At 36.2% G+C, this 24,428-nt stretch overlaps 1 protein-coding gene across 4 annotated transcripts in view; it reads right to left on the bottom strand.

The window, feature by feature from the left end:
• OPA1 (OPA1 mitochondrial dynamin like GTPase) overlaps positions 1 to 24,428 on the bottom strand; it is a 91,328-nt gene that overhangs the window by 13,148 nt on the left and 53,752 nt on the right. For all 4 annotated transcript variants that reach the window (XM_044252018.1, XM_044252020.1, XM_044252019.1 and 1 more), the window contains 5 exons: positions 23,962 to 24,041; positions 19,604 to 19,744; positions 17,744 to 17,860; positions 16,076 to 16,169; positions 15,261 to 15,371 (listed from right to left, as the gene is read on the bottom strand). In XM_044252018.1, coding sequence (XP_044107953.1) covers positions 15,261 to 15,371; positions 16,076 to 16,169; positions 17,744 to 17,860; positions 19,604 to 19,744; positions 23,962 to 24,041 — 543 coding nt within the window. The remainder of the gene's footprint in view (positions 1 to 15,260; positions 15,372 to 16,075; positions 16,170 to 17,743; positions 17,861 to 19,603; positions 19,745 to 23,961; positions 24,042 to 24,428) is intronic.

Here is a 24,428-nt window from a genome sequence, read left to right as displayed (position 1 = left end):
TTCAGGTTACTTACAAAACAGAAGAACCCCTAAACAAGTATTTTGAGAGGGTACCAATCTTATCCCAAGTTTCACATGATCTCATGGACCTTAACTTTCTCTTTCCTTTCACCCAACTTTCCACTTAAGCATTTCTACCTTTTGTACAGGATAGACCTTTGCAAGCTGCTGCAAACCCTTTTTGAAATGGGAGAGGGCATCAACAAACAAACTAAAAAAACTAGTTTGTGGAAGGTGTACCACTAAGCAGCTGTTTCATATAATATAGCAAAACTTGAAAAGTGGTCTTTTTATGCTGGTAATATTTTTAAAATCAGTAATTGAAAAACATTTTTGGGGGAGCGATATTTGTCCCATTAGGCTTCTATAAGTAATTTCGGCATGGGAGAAAAAAATATTTTTATTTCTGCTCAATGCCTGGAAAATCCAATGATACAAACATATATACTTGAAGCATTTCCTTTTTAGCAACTGAAGAAAAAATAATAAATTTTTATGGGATTCATGATTGTCTTTTCAGTGTAAAAGTTAAGATTCTAGCATAAGATGAATAGTCATCTACTGTGAATTATTTTATTCCGTATCCAGTACATAAAATGTTCCATATTAATTACATCTATCAACTCAAATTATGGTGAAAAAAAATCTTTATAAGTTACTCTACATACTAAGTCATTAATGATACATTGCTTTATTTGTCCCTCACAAAAGTTTAAATAAATACACTATTTCAAAATAAATACATTCCTTTTGTCTCCACAGAAAAATCTAATTATCAAAACAATTTCTAAAATATGATTGAGGCAATTAATTGAGAAAGTTAAAAAATCTTTAGTAAAATATTCGGTCCCAATCAATTAAGAAAGTTTGAAAATAATCCATCACTTTTTTCTTTCCTATTTTCCTCTTCTTCTTAAAAGTATATTTTATTCTAAATCTTATTAGAAGGGAAGTTGAAACATTTTAAGAAAAAGAAAACCACCCAGGCGGCCCTTAAAGAGACAGGACATCATTTATCACCTGTGAAGACAGATTTATAAGAAGAGGGCCCCTTCTGTTCCTTTAAGGCTGCAAAACAGATGGGAAGTGAATGGACAGTCAATGGGACAAGAAAACACATGGGAGGTGCTGCTGTATGTATGTTCCCAGCATAAGAAAGAGGTCAAGATTGTAACTGCATGACTGGGTCCTGGAAAGGGTCTTTCTTCAAGCTGTTACAAAGACAAACGCTGTTCCTCATCCTGCTGTCAAACTGTTATAAATATTGGTTTGTCAAAAGACCTTCAGTGCTGAAGCTTTAAAAGGAGGCGTAACAGATGAATGAATCATGAGAATGATTCTTAAACAGTCAGCTCATTAATGTAATCTTTAAAAGTAGAAGAAAATAATATGAGAATAAAGACTGTAATCTGATTTATGAACCTTATCAAAAGCTTATGAAAAAAATATGGTACTAAAAATTGCAGGTTTCAATAAAGTTATGAGCTAAGTGAGATGAAAAACAAAAATGAAATACAATGATATTTCTTAACTTAGATGCTGCACTAGGACAAAGGATTATTATTAAATTTTGCACAAGAAGAGCTAACAGGGATTCATGTTTTGTTAGGCTGATTCCGTAAGTTCTCAGTTATTTCTCACTATGACCCTGTGAAGAGGTATCATTGTTGATGCTGGTTCCAGTCAGAGTAAGACTCAAGGAAATGAAAATAACTTCAGAATTAGTTTCACATATAATCATTAATTCAGAAAACCACCTTCACATTTCGTCACAATTTCTTATTTTCTACAAAAAAGGATAATCACAAAATTGAAAGACCAATGCAGAACACAGTTTTATAAACCTATATATTTATCTTTTTTGAAGAATGAAACCATTACATACATCTTTAGGAGACAAATTCACTGTTCTCGATTCTTAATAATTAGTTTAAAGAGTAGGATCAAAACTAGCACACTGAAAATAATATAAAAAAGGAAGCCAAATTATATGAATTTGGTTACCCACAAGCACAAACCTAAAGACTAAAGATGAGCAGATCCCAAAACAAATCCAAAAATAAACTATCTCTAACACATGTTGTTATCCCCAGCTTTGCCATAAATATTTATGTAACTAGCTAAATCTTTTCCCTCAATGATCATTAATTTCCCCATCTGAACAACAGGGGCTAATACCTCACAAGCTTCATATGCCTTTACAAGGCAAACATGGACAAATGTAACACGTTTTGTAAAATATAAAGCTCTACACAGTTGTAGAGGTCCAAGCGGGATGTGGATCCTAAAGTACCAAATGCTGCGGTTACACCAGAATATACTTTCTATTCCTTAACGCTCACCTGGCTCACTGCTTTCTCCTGACTGTCAGCGATCTTGGAAAAAACAAATTTGGCAGAAGTGAGAATAAAAGATTGCAAAGTTAAGAGAGTGGATGGTTAAAGTGGAGGTAGCAGGCAAACATTCGAAGGTTTTTCTGGATAAGAAAGTCAAGATCAAGGCAGAGTGCATTCAAGAATCAATCCAGTGGCTTTAAGATGGGGCCGATGTGAACATCTTTGGAGAAAGGACAGACAAAATGCAGGCACAAGCACACACAGGAAGTGCCAGGGTCCTGGATACAAGGTGGGGATTAACTTTCAAAGCAGAGTGATTTTCTGTGTGTTTTGCTAAGACATATCCTTTGGAATACCTGACCTATTTAAAGTAACTAGTACCATATGAAGAAAAAAAGGAGAAATTTCACTTACTCTGATAAATGAAGAGTCCAGAAATAGGAGCAATGGCAAGGTAGTGAAGATTGGTAGTGCAAGAGAAAGCCAAGCTAAGATCTCCCCATGAAAAATGGGTTCCAGAAATGTGCAGAAATTATGTCCCTAAGACCACATTAAAATTTTTGTTAGAATACAATGTTACAGTGGTTATCTTTGGGTAGTGGCAATTGTTTTAAAAATTTTGCACTGTATATTTTCTGATTTTCTTTCCAAAGACTTTATTTATTTATGTGAGAAACAGAGAGAGAGAGAGAGAGAGAGTAAGCAGAAGCAGGGGGAACAGGAGAGTGGGAGGAAATTGGAGAAGCAGGATCCCCATCGAGCAGGGAGCCAGATGTGGGGTTGAAAGGCAAAAGCTTAAAAGACTGAGCCACCCACATGCCTAGTATTTTCTAATTTTCCACAATGCAAATATATGTACTAGTTCTATGATAGTTAAGAGGGATTAAAACCAACATCTGAAATCCTGGTAGTGTACTTGGTGGAGACAGGTAGTCTGTACCTATGACTCAGAGAATGAAGTAGTGCCTCAAGGAGACTCAACAGGTAAGTTTAGAAAGATGTGAATTCCTTTATCCAGGAAACAGATCTAACTTAAGTGAATAAAAACCAGCAAACTCATTTCTACAATGCACAATACTAAGGAAGATACGAAACAGCTGTCCTAAGAGAAATTAAAATGGACTATTTTCATACTTAGCAGGTAACAATGAAGCAGGGAAAATCTATTATCTTGCATGGGTTGCATGAGCTTGAAAACTTCACCAGTTCAAGAAAGATTTCAATTTGTTTACAGATGACAGAGTGGGCATTTACTGGAAATCAGAAAAATTCAAAGTGAATCACAACTACTGAGGAAGACTCCATGATGAGCAATTACTATCTAGTCCCATGAAATGTCTCTTGTCATCACAATCACCAAGAAATTATTTGAGAAAATCATCGGTCACTTTTAAGATTGATTATATCATGAATTAGCTTTGTCATTTCTATGAATACAATAATTAAGAATATGAAATTCCTAAGGTAATTTTGAATTATGCTTATTTGGAGAAATAAATTTAGAAATGTACAAAATAGTAAACAGTTAAAATTCCTTTGCTTTTAATTCCCCTCTCCAACTACCCCAAGAACCCCACTTCACAGAGGTTACGTCTTCAGTGTGCACCAATTCATCCTCCAAGACCGTTCCTTTTAAAAAAAATTTATTCATATCTTGCTTAATTTTATTTTTTTAACATAGTGTTTCACAGGCCAGTAGCCTGTTTTATGATTAGATTTGGTTCTCAATGACTAAAATGTTGTTTTTTTCCATCTTAGCAATGGAGAGAAAATAATAAAACAAAAACCAAAACACATCACAATTTAATCCCAACGTTAAAGATACTACTTCATTCTAGTAAGGTCTCAGTAAGGAGGAAGTGGTTAAGCATTATTAGCCTGGGTGGGGGGAGGAGTTGAAGTTCTAGCTGAAAATATGCACACTGGCCTTTTTACATAACGAGAGACACATAAACACATCACAGTATGTAAATAAAACCTACTTCAAAATGAATGAAATGAATACCTTTCTTATCTTTATTCTTACTTTTAATAATTTAAAATGTGAGTTTAAGGCAAAAAGAATACACTTGCTAATAAAACACTACCAGTAGCCTGTATAAGATTACAGAGAAGTAAATACCACTTTAATCATATACCAATTTATCAATACCCCTGAATGTTGCCTTTAAAAGATACACTTAGGCCATGAAAAATGTGCTTGATTCTAAATGCCCCATTTTGAGTCTGGATTTTCTCATCAATAACCTGGAAAGTATACCGCTCAGGCTTGTCATGTGAATTCCGTGTGTAAATAACTACTTCTCTAACACAGAGGACTCTCCCGGAGGATTACTTTATTCTTTGGTTGTCTGTCTGTCTGTCTCTCTCTCTCCCTCTCTCGCTATAACACAAAGCAAGGTCTACTTCACCTTCGCTATCTTCCTTAGTCTCTCTGTCATTTTCACTTACTATGAAAAATATTTCACAAAGGCAAAATGTAAAATTCAACTACTTTTACCCTGAACAGATGCCTTAAAGACCTCAAACACTGGTAACACAAACCAGAAAGAAGTTATCTTACTCTGTATCAACAAGAGAAACATTCCAATCTTTCCGTTTTTTAAAATATACTAATTTCTACTAATAAACATTCCAAAAAGTACACAAAATGTACCCGAATGTTAAAGACAATGAAAGCAATTCCAATTAACTTAAAAAATTATGAAAGTTTTTTTGTAAATTGGATGGACTGGCAATTAGGAAATCACTGGTGACCTAGAAGCAAGTGGTTTCATTAGGAATGAAAGCCGTATCATCACAAGATGTCAGCAAGGGAGTGGGTGGGTGGAGACAGGGGAGAACACAGCAAATGCAAGCTGTTCTACAAGAGAAATGATATGGTAGCTTTCTGGCAGGACAGAGTGTTAGAAAGATTCCTTAGGATAAGAGTTAGCTTCCTTCCACTTTTTTAAGCCAGGAGGAAGAAGAGGCTAATAAAGAATCTGTATTAAAAGGTCATGATTAAATAGTCACTGAACCCTTACAATATATATCATACAAGATATGGTGCATTTATGAAAGAACCAAATCCCTTTAGCAGAACAGATCAAAACAGATAAGAAAATTTTTTTTTAAAGATTTATTTATTTGAAAGAGTGAGCCAGTGTGCCTCACAAGCAGGGGGAGGGGCAGAGGAAGAAGCAGGCTCCCTGCTGAGCAGGCAGCTGGATGTGGAACTCCAGTGGAAACCCAGGGTCCTGGGATCATACCTGAGCAGAAGCCAGGCACTTAAATGACAAGAGTCATGCAGGTGCCTCCCCCTGCACCCCTACCAAATTTTATTTTTTAGACTGGTTATTTCAGTTGATCTACTGTTGTCTACAGTGGGAAGTCTGCCTTCTGCTCAATTAAACAATACTGGCAGTAACTCACTGGAGGAAGGCAAATAAGTAGGGAGGAGGAAAAATCCTGGTTGAGTAAGTGGTAATAGTCTGCAAGAAGGCAGACTGCAAGAAGGAAGAGACATAAAAAACAGACAAAAGGAAAAGAATGCTTAGAAATGTGCTAAATGCCAGGAGAGATGAGAAACCTGTACTGAGGTCTTACAATTACTGGCCAAAGAAATGAAGTAACAGTATTCAGATACAAGTAAAACTGAACGGGTTATGGTCCTTACACTTCATGTTTTCTCTCCAGGGCACCTTATTCTATTCTCTATGATTGTGCCTTGAAAAAAAAAAGTAGGCCTCTCTAGGCCTACTTACCTAGAATTCTACAATTCAACGCTACCTGTTCCCTTTTCAAATCCCTTTAAAATTCATTTTCTGGGGCACCCGGGTGGCTTAGTGGGTTAAGCCTCTCCCTTTCTCCCTTTGGCTCTGGTCATGATCTCAGGATCCTGGGATCCAGGACCGAATCTGCTCTCTGCTCATCAGGGAGCCTGCCTCCCCACCCACCCTCTCTGCCTGCCTCTCTGCCTATTTGTGGTCTTTTTCTCTCTGTCAAATAAATAAAAAAATCTTAAAAAAAATTATTTTCTTTGGTTACATCAACAGACACAAAATGAATATGCTACTACAGGCAGAGTTCAAATAACTTACCAATTTTCAATAGTCACATGGTTTCTAAGGGTCTACTAAAAGATAAGTATCAATTTTATCCCAGTTAATAAAACGACAATTTTAATGCTGTGAATAGTTAGAGTTTTCTAGAGTATAGACTTGGGGGCAGGAGGATGGGTAGTGGTGGTGCCCAGCAAAAATCCTCTATGGAGACTTGTTAAAAATTTGCATGCCAGAGCCCTACCGCTAGACAAATAGTTTTAAATAGGAGTTCTCTTTTCCATAATTTTAAGTTCCAGATTCTGAGTATAATAATCATTTTTGAGGATAATTTTCAGTCTCACACTACTTCATAGTCACTATTTTCATCCATAATGGCCTTCGAGGATATGGCAGGTGTGGAAGAAGTTTAGGAACATGGAATAATCAACAGAAATTAAATCCGAGAGTATCCTGGTAGTCTTCCTTTCTAGATTAAGAACAACAGTATTGTTCTGGCTGAGGGTTCCATCTAGATATGTTCTGACTACCTTTTACTCAAGTTTTAACATAGCACAAAGATGCATTTCTTAACTACCTTACACATTTAGAATTATGCTTTCTTTCTTTCATGTCAGTGGTCTTTTTAAAAAAGATTTTATTTTATTTAAAGATTTTATTTATTTATTTGACAGAGATCACAAGTAGGCAGAGAGGCAGGCAGAGAGAGAAGGAGAAGCAGGTTCTCTGCGGAGCAGAGAGTCCAATGTAGGGCTCGATCCCAGGACCCTGGGATCATAACCTGAGCGGAAGGCGGAGGCTTTAACCCACTGAGCCACCCAGGCGCCCCAATAAAGATTTATTTTAGAGAGAGAGAGATAGAGAGAGCTCCAGTGAGCGCATACATGCATGGGGGGAGGGGCAGAGGAAGAGGGAGAGAGAATCCTCTTGGAGTGGAATCCCTGCGGAGTTCAGAGCCCAACTTCTAGGGCTTGGTCCCAAGACCTTGAGATCATGACCTGAGCCGAAATAAGTCAGCTGCTTATCAGACTGAGCCACCCAGGCACCCTTTGAATTATGTTTTAGATCTAATAAAAAAATATTTAAAAATTTTTTAGTTGAAGTATAGCTGACATGCAATGTTACATTAGTTTCAGGTGTACAACTCAGTGATGTGAGACAAGTCTGGTATTCTATGTGCAACATAAATGTAGCTCCCATCTGTCACCATACAGTGCCATTATAATACCATCGACTTGATTGCCTATGCTGTACCAGTAAAGGATCTTTTTAAAATTTAAGCAGCTATGGTGCATTTCTTTTCAATTTTAGCTTTTAAAATGGCAGTACTGGTTCACTCTGCTGTCATGCCCTTTTTATCAACACAATTTCAAAAATACGCTAGTATGCTAATAATGAACAAAACTTTCACTCCAAAAATAATTTGCTAGTAAATATCTGGTAGCTCAGAGAAAAGTAAAATTTCCATCTAAGTTTTTAGAGCCAAAACTGAATCTCATGAACACTAAGATACAAAGCTGGTAACTTTGCTCCTTTTTAATTATCAAGAGAAAGCACAGGATGGATTATAAGAGGAGACTGGGAAAGTGAAGAGACACAAAGACAAGCCCCACCAGCATTGTACACTACCAAGAGAAACAAACTTTAAGTTTTAAGAAACAATTGCTGGCTGTCTGGGAGATGCCCAGGCATCAAACAATAAAGAACAGTCAACAGAGGCAAGAGGCCGAGCACGCTGCTGTGATTCCTGCTCCCTAATCCCCGGGCTCCAGTGAAAGGCCAGCTGTTGCCACCTCGCGTAGAGAGTCAGCAGAGCAAATTAACTGCAGGAGGAAAAAAGCTGCAGATATTGGAAAATTCTAATCTGCTAGGCTCTATTAGCTGTACTATTTTAAACATTAGGGACATCAAACTGTATCATTAAATAAAATAAAGTATAAAGCAATGGCAGCCCTTATCACTGTTTCACATTTCACTTAGTAAATGAGATGGAAATATGAAGTTACTCAATTTTTCCTGAAGCACACCTTCAATTTGTATAAAGTACAAGAAGCAGGAAGCAATACACTGAAGCCTGTTACACAGATTTCAACACTCCCAGGCCAAAAACAAAAAAACCCCTCAACTTGGAGTAACAATGTTTACGCTCAAGTAAACATTCTCTATCTGTTACAACTGGATCTTGAAAAGCTGTGTCTGAATTTTGGGCAATGTACATACTTAACTATGGTGGAATTTGATAGATAGTAACTTGAAGCATGTTTACAAGTCATAAATTAATTTCTTTAACCTGGTCAATGTCTTGGTTTACACTTTAGTGTTCCCTTATCTAGATGTTCTAATTCTATCAAAGTTTTCATATCATTTGAAAGTTTAAATATTAAATCATTAATATGTATGTTTTTCTGACCCACTCCATAAAGGACACTGTTAACTATAAGCTTCCAAATGTAAAGGACCACGTTTTGTGTAATTATATTTTTCAAAGGCTTGAGTTTTGTTCTCAAGTTAATTCAGCACAGTAGTTGAAGACAGGGACTCAAATCTTGGCTTTACCACTTACTATCTATGTGTTCCTAGGCTTCCATTTCTTTATCTATAAAATTAAAAAAACAAAACAAAACAAAACAAAACAAAACAACTGAACCTATGAGAATGCATAGGCACATAGGCACACAACTAACATCTAACATCTAACTAACATCTGGCAAAGGAAAAGTATCCAAAAATTAACTCATCATAAACAGTTTCAAGTTCTGATATAAAAATGAAATGTATTTTAAAATAAAAGGGGAAGACTATAGATCTTGGATCTAAATGATTTGTAATGCCCCCTTAACTCCCAGGTATCAATGATTCTCGGATTGCGTACAGAATGAAAATTCGGGCTTTAGTGAACAAGAATTTAGAAAGAAACCTAAGCTCTAAATCCCAGGCAATTGATATAAAGGTCCAAAACTCACAATAACCTTGGTTAACAACTGATATAACATTCATATAACAAATAATAAAAAAGAATTCCATGCTGTTTTGCTGAAACTCACTTTAGCAACATTACAGCAATTGTTACCAGTGCCCAAATACTCCATTTCCAGGGTGGGGTAGAACAAATTCCAAAATGTCTATGTTAGCATTATCTATGAGTTGTTAGTATTATTTTATATGATGACAATTATAAAATAGATTTTATAAATCATAAAACAGTATTTTATGAAAAAACTATACCAATCTTCCCCTCTTTAAAGAAAACATTAAAAATACAGTCTGTTTCAATAAATATATTGAAAACATTACTACAAATTTTACTGGGAATCCAAATGGATTTTATCTAAGTTGACACTGTATTTAAATATCCACAAAAAATCCTTTGAAATAAAATTTGCTACAAAGTCAAAAGAATTTCATCAAGGTCATAGTGGGCGTATTTCAACACTAAATAGTTGTAGGTGGAACTAGATATTGTAAATAAGGAATTACGGTGGAAAGATGAGCTATGCAGGAGGTAGGGTACCTGGCTGGCTCAGTTGGTAGAACATGTGACTTTTGGTCTCAGGGTCATGAGTTCAAGCCCCACGCTGGACGTGGAGCCTATGTAAAAAAAAAAAAAAAAAAAAAAAAGTCTAGGAGGTAACTAAGCCTTCCAACACATTCAGAGTTCATATTTTTAAAATTCTCATTTTCTCTAAATTATTTTCATCTGACCATGATCCATTTATACAAACAAATCCAGTTATAAAAATAAAATTAAACCATTTCTTACCCTTTTTTATGTAAAAATTATTTCAGATATGGAGAAAAGTTATAAGAACATTAAAAAGAATATTTTTCCTGAATAATTTACTGTCACTACATCCCATAAAGCCCAAATATTGTATTGTGTACTTGCTACAAACGCAGATTATCTTCCTAAATAATCCCAATTTCATTTTATTTATTTATTTAAAAAAGATTTTATTTAATTATTTGACAGAGATCATAAGTAGGCAGAGAGAAAGAGGGGGAAACAAGCTCTCTGCTGAGCAGAGAGCCTGATGTGGCGCTCGATCCCAGAACCCTGGGATCATGACCTGAGCCGAAGGCAGAGGCTTTAAACTGAGCCACCCAGGCGCCCTAATAATCCCAATTTTACAATCAAAATTTAAAAAATTTACACTGATGTATCATTACCATGTAACACCCCATTCAAGTTTTACCAACTGTCCTAATAACATCCAACAACATCCCAATAACATCCTGTAGAGCAACAAAATTAGGTTCAGGATTACACACTGCATTTTGTTTTCAGTATATGTGCTGCCAAAGCGAGCACTGCATTTTGTTTTCATTCTTTAGTCTCTTTCAACCTGAAATACTTCCTCACTATTTTGTTTCTCATGATCTTGATACATTTGAAGATTATAGGCCAGTTATTCTATAAACTGTGCCTCAATTTGGATTTGTCTAATGAATCTTCATGATTGGATTTAAGTTACACATCCTTTGGTAAAAATATCCAAGAAGTAATGTTTGGCATTTTTTTTTACTGCATTCCACAAGGTGGCACACAGTTCTAATTTGACCATTACTGATAATATTAATATTAACTTTGACAACTTGATTAAGGTGGTCATTGCCAGGCTTCTCCATTGTAAAGTTACTCCTTTTCCTTTTTCAATTATTTTGTGAGGAGCTACTTTGTGTGATTATATAACCACCCCATTCCTCATCACTAATTTTGTTCATTTATCTATATAATCCATTTTATTCATTTATATAATTATCAACTTATGGAATCCTATTTTATTCAGTGGGTTACAGTTAGTATTTGTCATTATTTCTTTTGCTACCTCAATTGTCCTAGTTTGGCTAGCGGGAGCCTTCTGAAGCTGGCTTTTGCACCTTGCTGACATGTCCTCATGATCCTTCAACCACTTCCTTCTGTCATCTTCGGATGCTCCGGGTTCATCCTAATCTTTTCTTGCTCCAGCTATGGAATTCACCACCTCTCCAAAGAGTCCTGTTTCCTATGTATGACTTCTGTTCTTGACACTAGAAGGGGTAGGCTCTTGTTTAACTTCTTTGACCCTCCTAACTCAGGACAATCAGTTGGTGAATCTCCAAAGTAAAGGAAGTAGTGAAAGGATTTAAAATCGAGCAAGTTTAGTAAGACTGGCAAAAAATACGATGCACCAAACTTTCCCAAACTCCACAACACTCTACCCCTGTACTATTTTGAAATTGTAGTAAAAGCTTGTTTGACAATTTTCCCTTCTCTAAATTCCATCAGCATATGATATTCTAACTGAATATGCTATATATGAAAAACTCTGATCCAAGTAATACAGTAGTTACTGTTAAAACTTTAAAAGTTTTCTGGCTAAAAGCATCCATGACCATATTCCCAAGTGTTACGCTAAAGATAAAAGAGTGTGGAAAAGGTACTCCCAAGAGTCTTTTCCAACTAATAGACAACGTCATGGCTCATCTGCTCCTTCAGTGTGAATGATGAATCTGAATCACTGGTGAAACACTTGCAAGGACATTATTTGGTACATTAACACAACCATAATTTTATATGTACAAAAACAGTAAATCATTTCAAGGGAGTCATAAAGTACTTTCTCAGGAAGACGAGCAGGATAACTTCACTTGACAGGGTACAAATCTGTGTTAGCAATTCCCTTTCTTGAAATAATCAAATTGGGCCTGAAAAGTAATGGGGTTATATAAAGCTCTCCTACAAAACATGAGAACAGACACATTATTTTTGATTACTTAAAATTATATATGCTGGTGAAATACAATGAAGTATCTTGCTGTCTGATAACCATGTCTTGAAGGATACGAAAGAAATTATTTGCACACATTGGAACACTGACACACCTCTTCCAGTAACAGCACTAAAGAAGCATAAAACTGTGAAGCAGGGATTTGCAAGTGGTTTTTGAAGTAATTCTCCCAAAGCCCCTCCAAGCAATATAGTAACTACTGGAGTCATTTTTATAAACGAAGGGGCTAAGGCTCTGAGAGATACCCTGCCCAAGGTAACACAGCTAGTGAAAGGCAGTTCACAAACACAGATCTACAAGTTAGCACAATCTTAATTATTTGATAAAGTGAAAGAAAGACATTTAAAAAAAAGCAGCAGAAAATGAAAATAAAGGCTAAAATGAGATACGTTTAAAAAAAGATTATTTAAGGGAAGAAAAAGGATAGAAGAGAGAACAAATGACGAGCTGAGGTAACACAGAGGAGGCAACGGCGGTGGAGAAGCATGCTGCTGAAGCACCGGGTGTTAAACAGGAAAACTGCTGGTTTCTCTTGGTTATTTTAGGGAGCATATTGTAGTGACCTGAGTTCAGATTAGAAATGGTTTTCATTGGATTATTTGTTCTTTGGGTGTTGAGTTTGCTGAGTTCTTTATTGATTTTGGACACTAGTCCTTTATCTGATATGTCGTTTGCAAATATCTTCTCCCATTCTGTCAGTTGTCTTTTGATTTTGTTAACTAGAAGACATGAACAGACATTCTGCAAAGAAGACATCCAGATGGCCAACAGACACATGAAAAAGTGCTCCATATCACTCGACATCAGGGAAATACAAATCAAAACCACAATGAAATATCACCTCACACCAGTCAGAATGGCTAAAATCAACAAGTCAGGAAATGACAGATGCTGGTGAGGATGCGGAGAAAGGGGAACCCTCCTACACTGTTGGTGGGAATGCAAGCTGGTGCAACCACTCTGGAAAACAGCATGGAGGTTCCTCAAAATGTTGAAAATAGAACTGCCCTATGACCCAGCAATTGCACTACTGGGTATTTACCCTAAAGATACAAACGTGGTGATCCAAAGGAGCACGTGCACTCGAATGTTTATAGCAGCAATGTCCACAATAGCCAAACTATGGAAAGAACCTAGATGTCCATCAACAGATGAATGGATCAAGATGATGTGGTATATATACACAATGGAATACTATGCAGCCATCAAAAGAAATGAAATCTTGCCATTTGTGACAACATGGATGGAACTAGAGCGTATCATGCTTAGTGAAATAAGTCAAGCAGAGAAAGACAACTATCATATGATCTCCCTGATATGAGGAAGTGGTGATGCAACATGGGGGCTTAAGTGGGTAGGAGAAGAATAAATGAAACAAGATGGGACTGGGAGGGAGACAAACCATAAGTGACTCTTAATCTCACAAAACAAACGAGGGTTGCTGGAGGGAGGAGGGTTGGGAGAAGGGGGGTGGGGTTATGGACATTGGGGAGGGTATGTGCTTTGGTGAGTGCTGTGAAGTATGTAAACCTGGCGATTCACAGACCTGTACCCCTGGGGATAAAAATATATGTTTATAAAAAATAAAAAATTAAAAAAAAATGGTTTTCAAATGTGAAGAACTTCTTTCTATTTAGTATCTGCTTTCTCTTAGATATCAGAAAACTCCTAAGACTAAATTTAAGGAAAAATACTTTGTTTCATAAAATTAATGAGGGGAGACTTGTACCAAGGTAAGCTCAAATGGAAGCACCAACCGCAGTATTTTTATTTTTATTTAATATTACTCTTTCACGGATTGCCTCAGGTTCTCGAGGATCTAAATAAATCTTAATATGCAATCCAAATACCTTAAAGCTAGGAACTGACTAGCGTTCAGAGAGAACCAAATATTCCCCCCAAACAAAGCGACAAAGTGATCAGGAAGGCCAAGCCAGGTTGGGGGTGGGGAAGTGGTGATGGAAGGGAAAGCCTTGTGGGTCTAGTATAGTTGTTAAAGCCCAATCTGGCAGAAGAGGGTGTTCATGTGGGAGTGCTGGTGGCTTGACCTAGTAGTGAGGGGACTGTCTCTGCAGGAGGGCAGTCCAGTCTGGTGCACAGTACAGAAGCACATGTAGGATGAAGAGGGTGTCCTCCAAAAAAGCATGGCCTGGCTTCGGGGGAGGAGGATGTCCTGCTGCTGGGGAAGAGGTGGGAAGGATGAAGGGGGATACACCTGGTACACAATGCCAGAGCATGAGCTCAGTGAAATGAGTGTCAACACAGGGCAAGTTACTGTGGGTGTGGCCTGGAGTCAGGTGGTTAAAGCCTGAACTGGGTGAAAAAGATGCCTGTGCAATGAAGGGAATAGTGACAAGTTTGGTTATATACAGGAAGACTGATCAAAGGAAGTAAATATATTAAGGAGACTTGGAGCCAGATTTCTCATTGTCAGAAAAAAGGAGAAAACTAGGATGAACTCTGTATTACTGAGTTAAAATGGAAACTTAGGATTTTTCAATACATATACCTATGATTAGGAATACAGATGTAAATATGTATCTATACATGTAATCTATCTATACATAAGTGTATCTATACATGTACACGTGTGCATATACACACGCGTGCATGCGCGTGCACACACACACGAAATGCATACAAAATCTGTTCCACAGCTCTTTCCATTGAGAGGGTCTGGGAATAGTGATATTCCAATCATAATCAGCATATTTAGTTTTCAACTCTTTATTTCTAAATACCATTCTCAAAAAAAAAAAAAAAAGCTGGATCAAGGAAAGTATAGGTTGAGCATGGAACATCCTGCTATATGGAAGGACAATACCAGGATGACACATGACACTTGAAGAGGGTCTGAAAATTAGATGTAGTGATGTATCAGTGTCAATATCCTGATTCTGATGGTTGCTAGAAGAAAATCCTTGTTTCTAAGAAACATACATTAACGTACTTGAAAGTGATGGGGATACAGGTCAACAATTTTTTCTCAAATAGTTCATAGAAAGAAAGTTCTTGTATATACTTTTCTACAGTTTGCGATTAAATGGATGATTGAATAATGGAAACACGAACGGAGAAAAGGTAGTAAGTGGAAGGCAGGAAGAAGTACTTACTGAGGTCTTCAGCCAGCTGAACTCGTTTGCCAGTGAGCAGTTTTACCTTCTTCTCACTATCTTCAGCAAAATCTTCTAATACCTCTTTCACATTTTTCTCTAATCGCCTGACTGTTTAAAGTAAACAAACAAACTTGAAGGGCATCATTTTTATGAATGCACGGGGATGATAAATTAGCAATATTTGGAGAGTAAGTTCCAATTTTTCTCATCATGTTAGATCTACTGAGTTCAGACTTCTCACAGTTATAGGCAGAATCTGTACCTATTACATAGTACACTTATCCACCAACAGGAATCTAATACATATTCTCAGAGGAAGTCATATTCTCAAGTCCTAACACTTTAAAGAAGTGAGAATTTCTCCCAAAAACTTAAGTGATGCTTAGGAGTCCCTTTCTAACAGTTTTTGTGTAATGAAGGAAGAATCCTGGTATGTTTTAACTTCTATCTTTTTCAATTATGATTTATTTTCATTAATATTTTAAGGGCAGATTATAGTTCTCAATTTTTCTAACAAATCTATTTTTACTTTAAAATTTATTTTTAACTTATTTGAGAGAGAGAAAGTGTGCATGTTGGGTGGGGAGGGTCAGAGGAAGAGGGAGAGAGAGAATTTCAAGCAGACTCAATTTCATGACCCTGAGATCATGACCTGAGCCAAAACCAAGAGTCAGGGACTTAACCGACTCAGACACCCAGGTGCCCCTAATGAATCTATTTTTTAAAGAAGTATTTTGATATCCTTCCATTAAAAAGGAGTTTTTACTATTTTTTTGATGTCAGAATTACAAAGCAGTCCCTCTGTGGCTTACCTTCAGTATTTGTAAGTTGCTGCCTCAAAGTATTTGCAGTGATAGCAAGCATGCGCTGTATTCGCCAAAAGAGGACGACATCATTGCATTCCAACTGAAATTTAGGTAATTAAGATTACCAGATGCAAATTTAAAATTGAAAACCACAATCATAAATACATATGGCTACTGAAGTTGTACCTATACCCTAAACTTAAATAAAAAAACCCCTCATATTTACCTAATACATATATTCCTATTGTAGATATAAGCCATTGAATCTTTTCTGTACAGATCCAAGAACATTTGCATGAATTGGTGCCAACCCACACCCCCCCACCCCAAGCAGAGGTTTGTTTTGATTCCAATGACAAAGCAAATATATTTGGGAAGTAGAGAATTTCATGACATTATATACAAGTAGAAATTCATAGCATTTACCCTTAATTTTTATTTAGTTTCAGCTAACATCCATGTTAGCTTAAATATACCCTTAGGTTAACCTCTTTTCTGCACTCAAACCAGTTTTGAAATGCAGCTGTATATAAAGGCAAATTAATGATATGTTTTAAAAGAAGCTTATTCTGTAGAGAGGCCTCCTCAACAGTTATGCAAACAACTTTCCACTTTTTACATAGATATATTTAAATACAAATTTACTTTAAGCTGTAGAAAACGTAAAAGCTCTTATTTTAGGGGTCTCAAATAAGGTTACTGATTAATAGAGCCCTTTCAGAAGGGTAATTTAAAAAGCATTTCTGCTTGTAAGAAAATGCTCAAAATATATCCATCTGCTGCCACCTAGGGGTTACTCTATGAAACGTGGTATTAAACAAAGTACAACTTTATACACTCCTTTTAAATAATAAAGAGATTTTAATGATATGAAGAATTACAATACAGGAAAAAGCACAATAAAAATTGTTTTTGCAGTCTTATTTCCACAATCCAAAGGGATTGCTATGTCATCCACATGCACACACAACTAAGTATAGAAAGAATTGAACAGATATGTATAAATATGTTAACTAAAATTACTTCTAGGACAGGAAATTATAAGTGACTTATTCCTTAATAGGGAATATTTAAATAGGTGACTATTTCCTTTTGCAATTTGTTTTACATTGGTTTATTGATTTTCTACAAGAAGAATTTTTTTTTTATATTTGTTTATTGCATTTCCAGAAAAAGAATGCATTATTTCCTAACATAAAACATAAAAATGCATTATTTTCTAACATCAAAAAAATGTTTAAAATTTTGTTTATTGGTTTATTAGAGAGAGAGCGTGAGCGAGCGCACAAGCAGGGGTAGTGGCAGATAGAGAGGCAGAAGCAGACTGTCTGCTGAGCAGAGAGCCCAAAGTGGGGCTTGATCACTGAACTGAGATCATGACCTGAGCTGAAGGCAGACAATTAGCTGAGCCACCCAGCTGCCCCAAGAAGTTAATTCTTAAAAAAAATTTAAAAAGTGGTTTGGAGCCCATTATCTGCATACAAAATTTTATAGTGTGTAAAATATAAATTGGAAATACCTTAGAAAAGACAGGAGTTAGGTTATTCTTCATAAATCACACTTACTTTCCCCAGTATATCAAAGGATTTAAACTAATGCAAAAGCTATAGTTCACTTTTAAGCATCTAAATAATGATCACTAAAAGCATTTCCCCTTGTTTTTGGACACCATACCTCAGAATCTACAAAATGCCTTTGGTAGTAGTAAAAACCTCTTCGACAAAGGTTACAATGGTTTAGAGCTGTTTTTAAGAAGTGTCTTCTATAAACTTGGTGCCAAGTATCCTTAATCTAAAATGAAAAAAGAAAACAAAAAAAGAGTTATTGTACACTCTGCAGATTAATCAAACACATTCTGAAAAGTCATCCAAAGAGTTTACTTACAAAAAAAAATTCAAACTAATGGTAATATTATTATTCTAACCAACATTTTTATCCATTAAAAATATTTTAAGACAAAGATTAGATTTACCACTACTCTGACCCCTTACCAGTTTATGTACTTCCAAATATGCAGTGTTTTTTAACAAGCATTGTTATTATATTCATATAATCATCCTGTAGAGTAGATAGGGTTGAGATTATCATCTCCCCTAGTTAGCGGTAAGGAACCCCCAGGAAAAAGAGGTGGTGAGCCTAATCTAAGGACAGTTAGGACTAGGAAGCCAATCTCAGACCATGTCCATCAATGTAACAATATTTCCTTTTTTGATTACTTCATTTCATTGTTACCACAGCAAAATGACCCCTGCTAATGTCATTACTATGTAGTGTTCAAGGTTCTCTGACATCACTGTCTTTTCTGAGCATGACAGTAATAACGTTAAGTAGGCAAAACAAGTATCACCAACACTATATGGCAGATGAGGAAAGTTGAAGTTCAAAGAGATTATATTAGTTACTAAAGGTACTATTACTAATGAATGGGATGAAACTGCTAGAATTCACACCTCTGACATCTAGCCCATCTATTATTCTTGTCATTATACTCTGCTAACTATTTCATAGCTTCATAAAGTGTCCGGAACAAAATGTCTCTTGGAAAAAAACAGAGATTTTCCTGCTCAGAAAAAGAAATTAAGATATATAGTCAGTCCCTATCTTAATATGTGGACAAAGTCCAAATGTGGATAAATTAAATTTATATTCAACTAATAGTTCCATGTATTTTAATTATAAATAATGCTAGATAAAGGGTTTTATCTGCTTTCTTTTCTTCTTCTGACCTCTGGTGGAATTTATATATTAAGTATACTCATTTCTCAAGTGCAGAAACATAAATAGTAGATAATCTCTGAAAGAATTAATGGGTGGCTCTGAAATTTCTTGTATGATTATTTTTCTCCTTAGAATTATTTTTCCAATTGTGTTTCACTTAAGCTAATATTAAAATGAAATTTCAATCCCTTACACCTTAACTGGGGCAAACAGGCCCAGAAAGTTATTTTTTAAAAAATTTCCCAAATAAGCATCACGAAGGTAAATAAAACATAGTCTGAACTGTAATTATTTTTATTCTCTTACTTATTATGAATGAGGAAAATGAGACAGAACCCTAAGGCACTATCCAGTTTAATAAGATTGTAACATTTCTATTTTTTCTCAACCTACTCATACCTGATTAAGGTATACCGGACTAAGAAAATACAAATAAAAAAGAACTGTATCAAAGTAGAACTTGTATTTTGCAAGCTGAAGCAGTGGAACGATGTGCAGAGATGTGGGTGGGCCTCACCCCCTCCTGCCAGAGCTCCCTGCTGAACCTGCCCAGGTACGTCACTTTTTCAAATCTCAATCTCCTCACTTACAAATTAAAGCATTATGTTTAAGAAAGTAATACCAAGAATACATCTCTGCTCTGTAACAGTCAAAATGACTGTTTTTACAGTCATTTTTAGAGCCAACAAAAGTACACGTGACCAAGGTCAAATCAAGCAGTTAAATACCCAAACAGCACGAGAGTAGTAGTCACATTTCACCACAAGAAACACAGATTAAGGAAGCAAGTGCATGCTAATCAGCAATATGTATTACCAAGCTTGGGTCCACTTCTACTCCTCGGGATTCGAGGTTCTTTCGGACCGTAGTTATCTCATCACTCGCCAGATAGGCTGGGTGCTCCTCATTACACTTCAACATCTTCTCCAATTCATTCTTGGTTTCATTGTGGACAAACTTTAAATTGTTTAAAAGAGGACTGTATTTTAGATGGTTCATCCTTTGGCACACTTATAAAAATTTTAATAAATATATTGCTATTGCACAACAAGGGACACAAGCTCCACACAAGAAACAAAAAAGAACACAGTATTCTGGCTTACGAACAATGGGCTGAACTTGGGTGAGGCAAAAAAAAAAAAAAAAAGCCTTTATCTGTTACATATTTTACTTTTGCTGAAATGTTTTATTGTCATAGTTACAGTACCAGGTACCTTACTTCTTGACCTTAGCATGGAATATCAGTCTAGGAAAAAGGACCCTGACTACACGGGAAGAGAGAATGTTTTATTAATGCCTCGTATCTAAGAACTAGAGGACTATAAGGACTGGGACCTGCTGACATGTTTCTTTTCTGATAAATATTAAATACATAGTTGGGATTTTTAAAAAATGTCTGTTCATTAAAAATTGTGCTTTAGGGGCACCTGGGTGGCTCAGTGGGTTAAAGCCACTGCCTTTGGCTCAGGTCATGACTACCGGAGTTCTGGGATTGAGCCCCATATCAGGCTCTTTGCTCAGCAGAGCCTGCTTCCCTCTGTCTCTCTGCCTGCTTGTGATTTCTGTCTGTCAAATAAATAAATTAAATCTTTAAAAAAAAAATTGTGCTTTAGACTGCTTCTGCAAGGTGCTTATCCTCCCTTTTTAAGATTTCATTTTTATTTATTTATATAGATTTTATTTATTTAAAGATTTTTATTTATTTATTTGAGCTTGAGAACAAGCAGGCATGAGAGACAAAGCAGGAGAGAGAGAGCACAAGCAGGGCAGGGGCAGAGGGAGAGGGAGAAGCAGACTCCGGGCTAAGCAGGGTGTCTGATATGGGGCTCCATCCTGGACCCTGGGATTATGACCTGAGCCAAAGGCAGACGCTTAACCCACTGAGCTACCCAGGTACACCTAAGATTTTATTTTTAAGTAATCTCTACACCCAACATGGGACTTGAGCTTACAACCATGAGAGCAAGAGTAGCACCTGTATGGACTGAGCCAGTCAGGCACTCCAAGGTGCCTATTATTCTTTTTTTTTTTTTTAAAGATTTTATTTATTCATCAGAGAGAGAGAGTGAGAGTGAGCACAGGGAGACAGAGAGGCAGGCAGAGTCAGAGGGAGAAGCAGGCTCCCTGCTGAGCAAGGAGCCCGATGTGGGACTCGATCCCAGGACACTGGGATCATGACCCGAGCCGAAGGCAGCCGCTTAACCAACTGAGCCACCCAGGCGTCCCTATTATTCTTAAATGTACTTCCAATCCCTTCTCTATAATTGTTCAGTCTGATGACCAAAGGAGGAAAACACATACTAGTGATAAACTTGAAAATAAAACTCATGCAGTGTCAAATTATGTTATTCTTTTTTTTCAGTCCTTTCAAAATTGCATAGTAAAAGAAACTAGCTTCATATTCACCGATTATTCTCAACAAACTACTACCACCGACAGCAGTATGCCCCTATTTAAGTATAGAAGAGTAAGATGTAAATGTAAATAACTGGCTTATAAATGAAACTACTAATTAATATTCTCCTAACACATGATACTTTATAAGAGCTATTACTCAATGAAGAGAATTTTACAGTTTCCTTAAACATCTGCTCGTGGTCTGAAGAAAGAAGGAAATCTCTAAGTTAGATAATGTTCCCTAACTCTTTTTTTTTTAATTTTATTTTTTTATCCCCAGGGGTACAGGTCTGTGAATCACCAGGTTTACACACTTCACAGCACTCACCAAAGCACATATCCTCCCCAATGTCCATAACCCCACCCCCCTTTTCCCAACCCCCCTACCCCTAGCAACCCTCAGTTTGTGTTGTGAGATTAAGCGTCACTTATGGTTTGTCTCCCTCCCAGTCCCATCTTGTTTCATTTATTCTTCTCCTACCCACTTAAGCCCCCATGTTGCATCACCACTTCCTTATATCAATGTTCCCTAACTCTTGTCCTATTTTCACTTCCGTCTGTCCACCCATCCCCTGACCACAGTGGGTCTTCATGAGAACACTACTCTCCCATCCAATCTGAAGATGATCTCCACAATTCAGCTCCAACAAGGAGAGAATGTTTCAATGGCATGGATTTTTCCCCAGATAACTAATGAAAATGTAATAACATAAAAGAACAAAATAGTTTTCAGAGCATAGACTTCTCATCTTTAACACAGGACAATCTTAAATTTTCCTGCTAAATCAGTCATTCAAAAAGACAGAAGGAATTGTTACACAGCCACTGAAACTTGCAGTGTGAGACATGGGTACAGTCTCAACCTCTTCCAGAATCTGTTTCTCACAGTAGCCTCTAGGTATGAGGTCTAGAATAGTGGCTTTCAACAGGGAGCAGGATGGATAAAAAGGTTGGAGAATGAGAACTTGGTTCAGTGAATCTGACAGGAGGGGATTTCTTCTGAAACAGACAACGAAACATAACACATACAAATACCTCCCGAGGTGGTCCTAATGCCCCTGCCCCTACACTTCCAGTTACAGCCTCTGTTCTAAAGTCAGTCTGGGTCTTACACATGCTGCCCTGAAACCCTGAGGGGGCTCTTCTCTGAAGGTTTTCCACATCCCTCTCCTAGGCGACAGATCCCTGCATTAATCTTAAACTAATTCTTCTACTTCTCTTGTAGGGATCCCATATGGGTTCAAATTCCTGAGAAAATAAGTTACGACTAAGAATTATTTTTCTCTGAGAGTGACTGACCAAAGCACTTTTGCCACTAGTTGCTGAGGCAAGCTGCCATCACTGATAATTCTGGGGACTTCAGGCCTAATTGCCCATTAGCCATGATGGTCAGACACCATTTTTCTTCCAAGTTTATCTGCCTCATGCCAGTGCTTTTCAATCAATTCTTCTTCTAGTCTTAAAATCAGAAACCTCTGATGGATCTCCTAAAACTTCGGACAGACTTCGTCCTCTCAACCCATGTGTCAAGAGAGAGAACTGATGCTCCCTGAAAACATGCATGATCCAACCACTAACTGTCCACTTCCTTGGCTTCTCTCCAGTCTCTTAATGACTCATTTTTCCAAAAGAATCCTTTCAGGAAAAAAAGAAGAGGAAGACTGTCCCTTCACTTTTTTAAGACAAATTGGAACTCACATTGGACAGCTTATGAAACAAAAAATGGATGAAACTAAAAAAAAAATATATATATATATGTGTGTGTGTGTGTGTATAGGGTGTTGATTATATAACTTAATTCTGTATTTAAGAGGGTGTTGATTATATAACTTAATTCTGTATTTAAGATGAGAACAAAAAAAAAAGAAAATAGGAATGACATATTTGGTAATTTTCCATTTTTAAAATTTTTTCTCTTGATATTTCCATATCTTGGCCTCCTTTCTCTAATTACATGGATTCAAAGACTGAAAGAAAGAAAGAAGATTGGATTCCACCTCTTTTTCTTATTCATTACTTCCTTCACTTACATATTTTTATTCTTATACCTTCTTTTCTCTCTTAAGTTTAAGGAATGAACATAAGAATGAGATGTGGTATTGCTAGATGGGAAAAGAAGCCCTAATGATAAAAAATAAAAAGATGGTAGGGGATAGGGACTTGAATGATCTGTACATCTTCCCTCCATTCATTTGTCGTTATACTTGCCTTTACTGTTTTATTCTTCTGAAGTGCTCATTAAGTATTTACTGAATGAACAAATTCTATAGTTCCTCTTCCTATCTGAATTTTTATACCATTTTGGGAACACAACAGCAAAATAACAGAAAAATCCAGAGGTAACTGATATCAGATGAGGTTAAATTTAAAAAACAAAGTAAGTCACTATAGCTTTTATTCTAATCACATTCACTCTACATTCTCTGAAATCCTTGTCATTTTTTACTTCTGTTCATAATTTTAATTTTCACTTTACCTCAAACAGGGAATTGAAATGAACAAAGTAATCTACCACAAAAGGGGCATGGTTCATTTTCCCTTTGTTTTAACAACACAGCTACTTCACTTAAAAAAACCAAAAACCTAAAAAAACCCTCCAAAACAACTTTCTTTTGTAGTTCTCTATTTATTCTAAAGATTCATTATAGTTTAGAAAGGCTGATGTAAAACATTTGAAATTATTAAGCTTGGTCTGGAGGCATGGAAAACCTGTATTTTAATACCTGAATTACAATAAATGAAATTATATCATAACACAGAGATATGTTTGTTTTAACCTGTTCTTGGGTCCGGTTCTTCCAGTACAACCACCTCTTTTTCCAATCTGGACCTATCATGTTTTCAATCGCGTTTTCAGCTAGAAAAATTAAAAAATGTTTTTAATTCATCAAGAATTTGATCATTTACCAAATACATAAATTAAAACTAATAATAGTCTTGTTTTCTTAACTATTTCCAACTGCTATCTCAATATAAAGTCAGCTGAAATAAATGAAAAGATTACATGATTGATATGGTACATATAGAAGAAATAATTTAATTATATGTGTTTATAATCTATGAAAGGTACAGTTGCTTGTAAAGTTCCTATAAACATAGAGTCAAACACTAAAATAGTCTTCAATTTATAGTTTAAGAATATGAGTACATGTAAACATGTGTCCAGTTTATTTAGTATTTTCAGTAGTTACTAAGCAGTTGACTGAAAAATCTCACAAAAATATTTAATTATAGTATTAACGAC

The sequence above is a fragment of the Neovison vison genome, chromosome 6, assembly GCF_020171115.1.
Source record: "Neovison vison isolate M4711 chromosome 6, ASM_NN_V1, whole genome shotgun sequence".
Taxonomy (NCBI): domain Eukaryota; kingdom Metazoa; phylum Chordata; class Mammalia; order Carnivora; family Mustelidae; genus Neogale; species Neogale vison.
The sequence above is the reverse complement of the archived record's forward strand: the minus strand, read 5'-3'. Positions and strand labels throughout refer to the sequence as shown.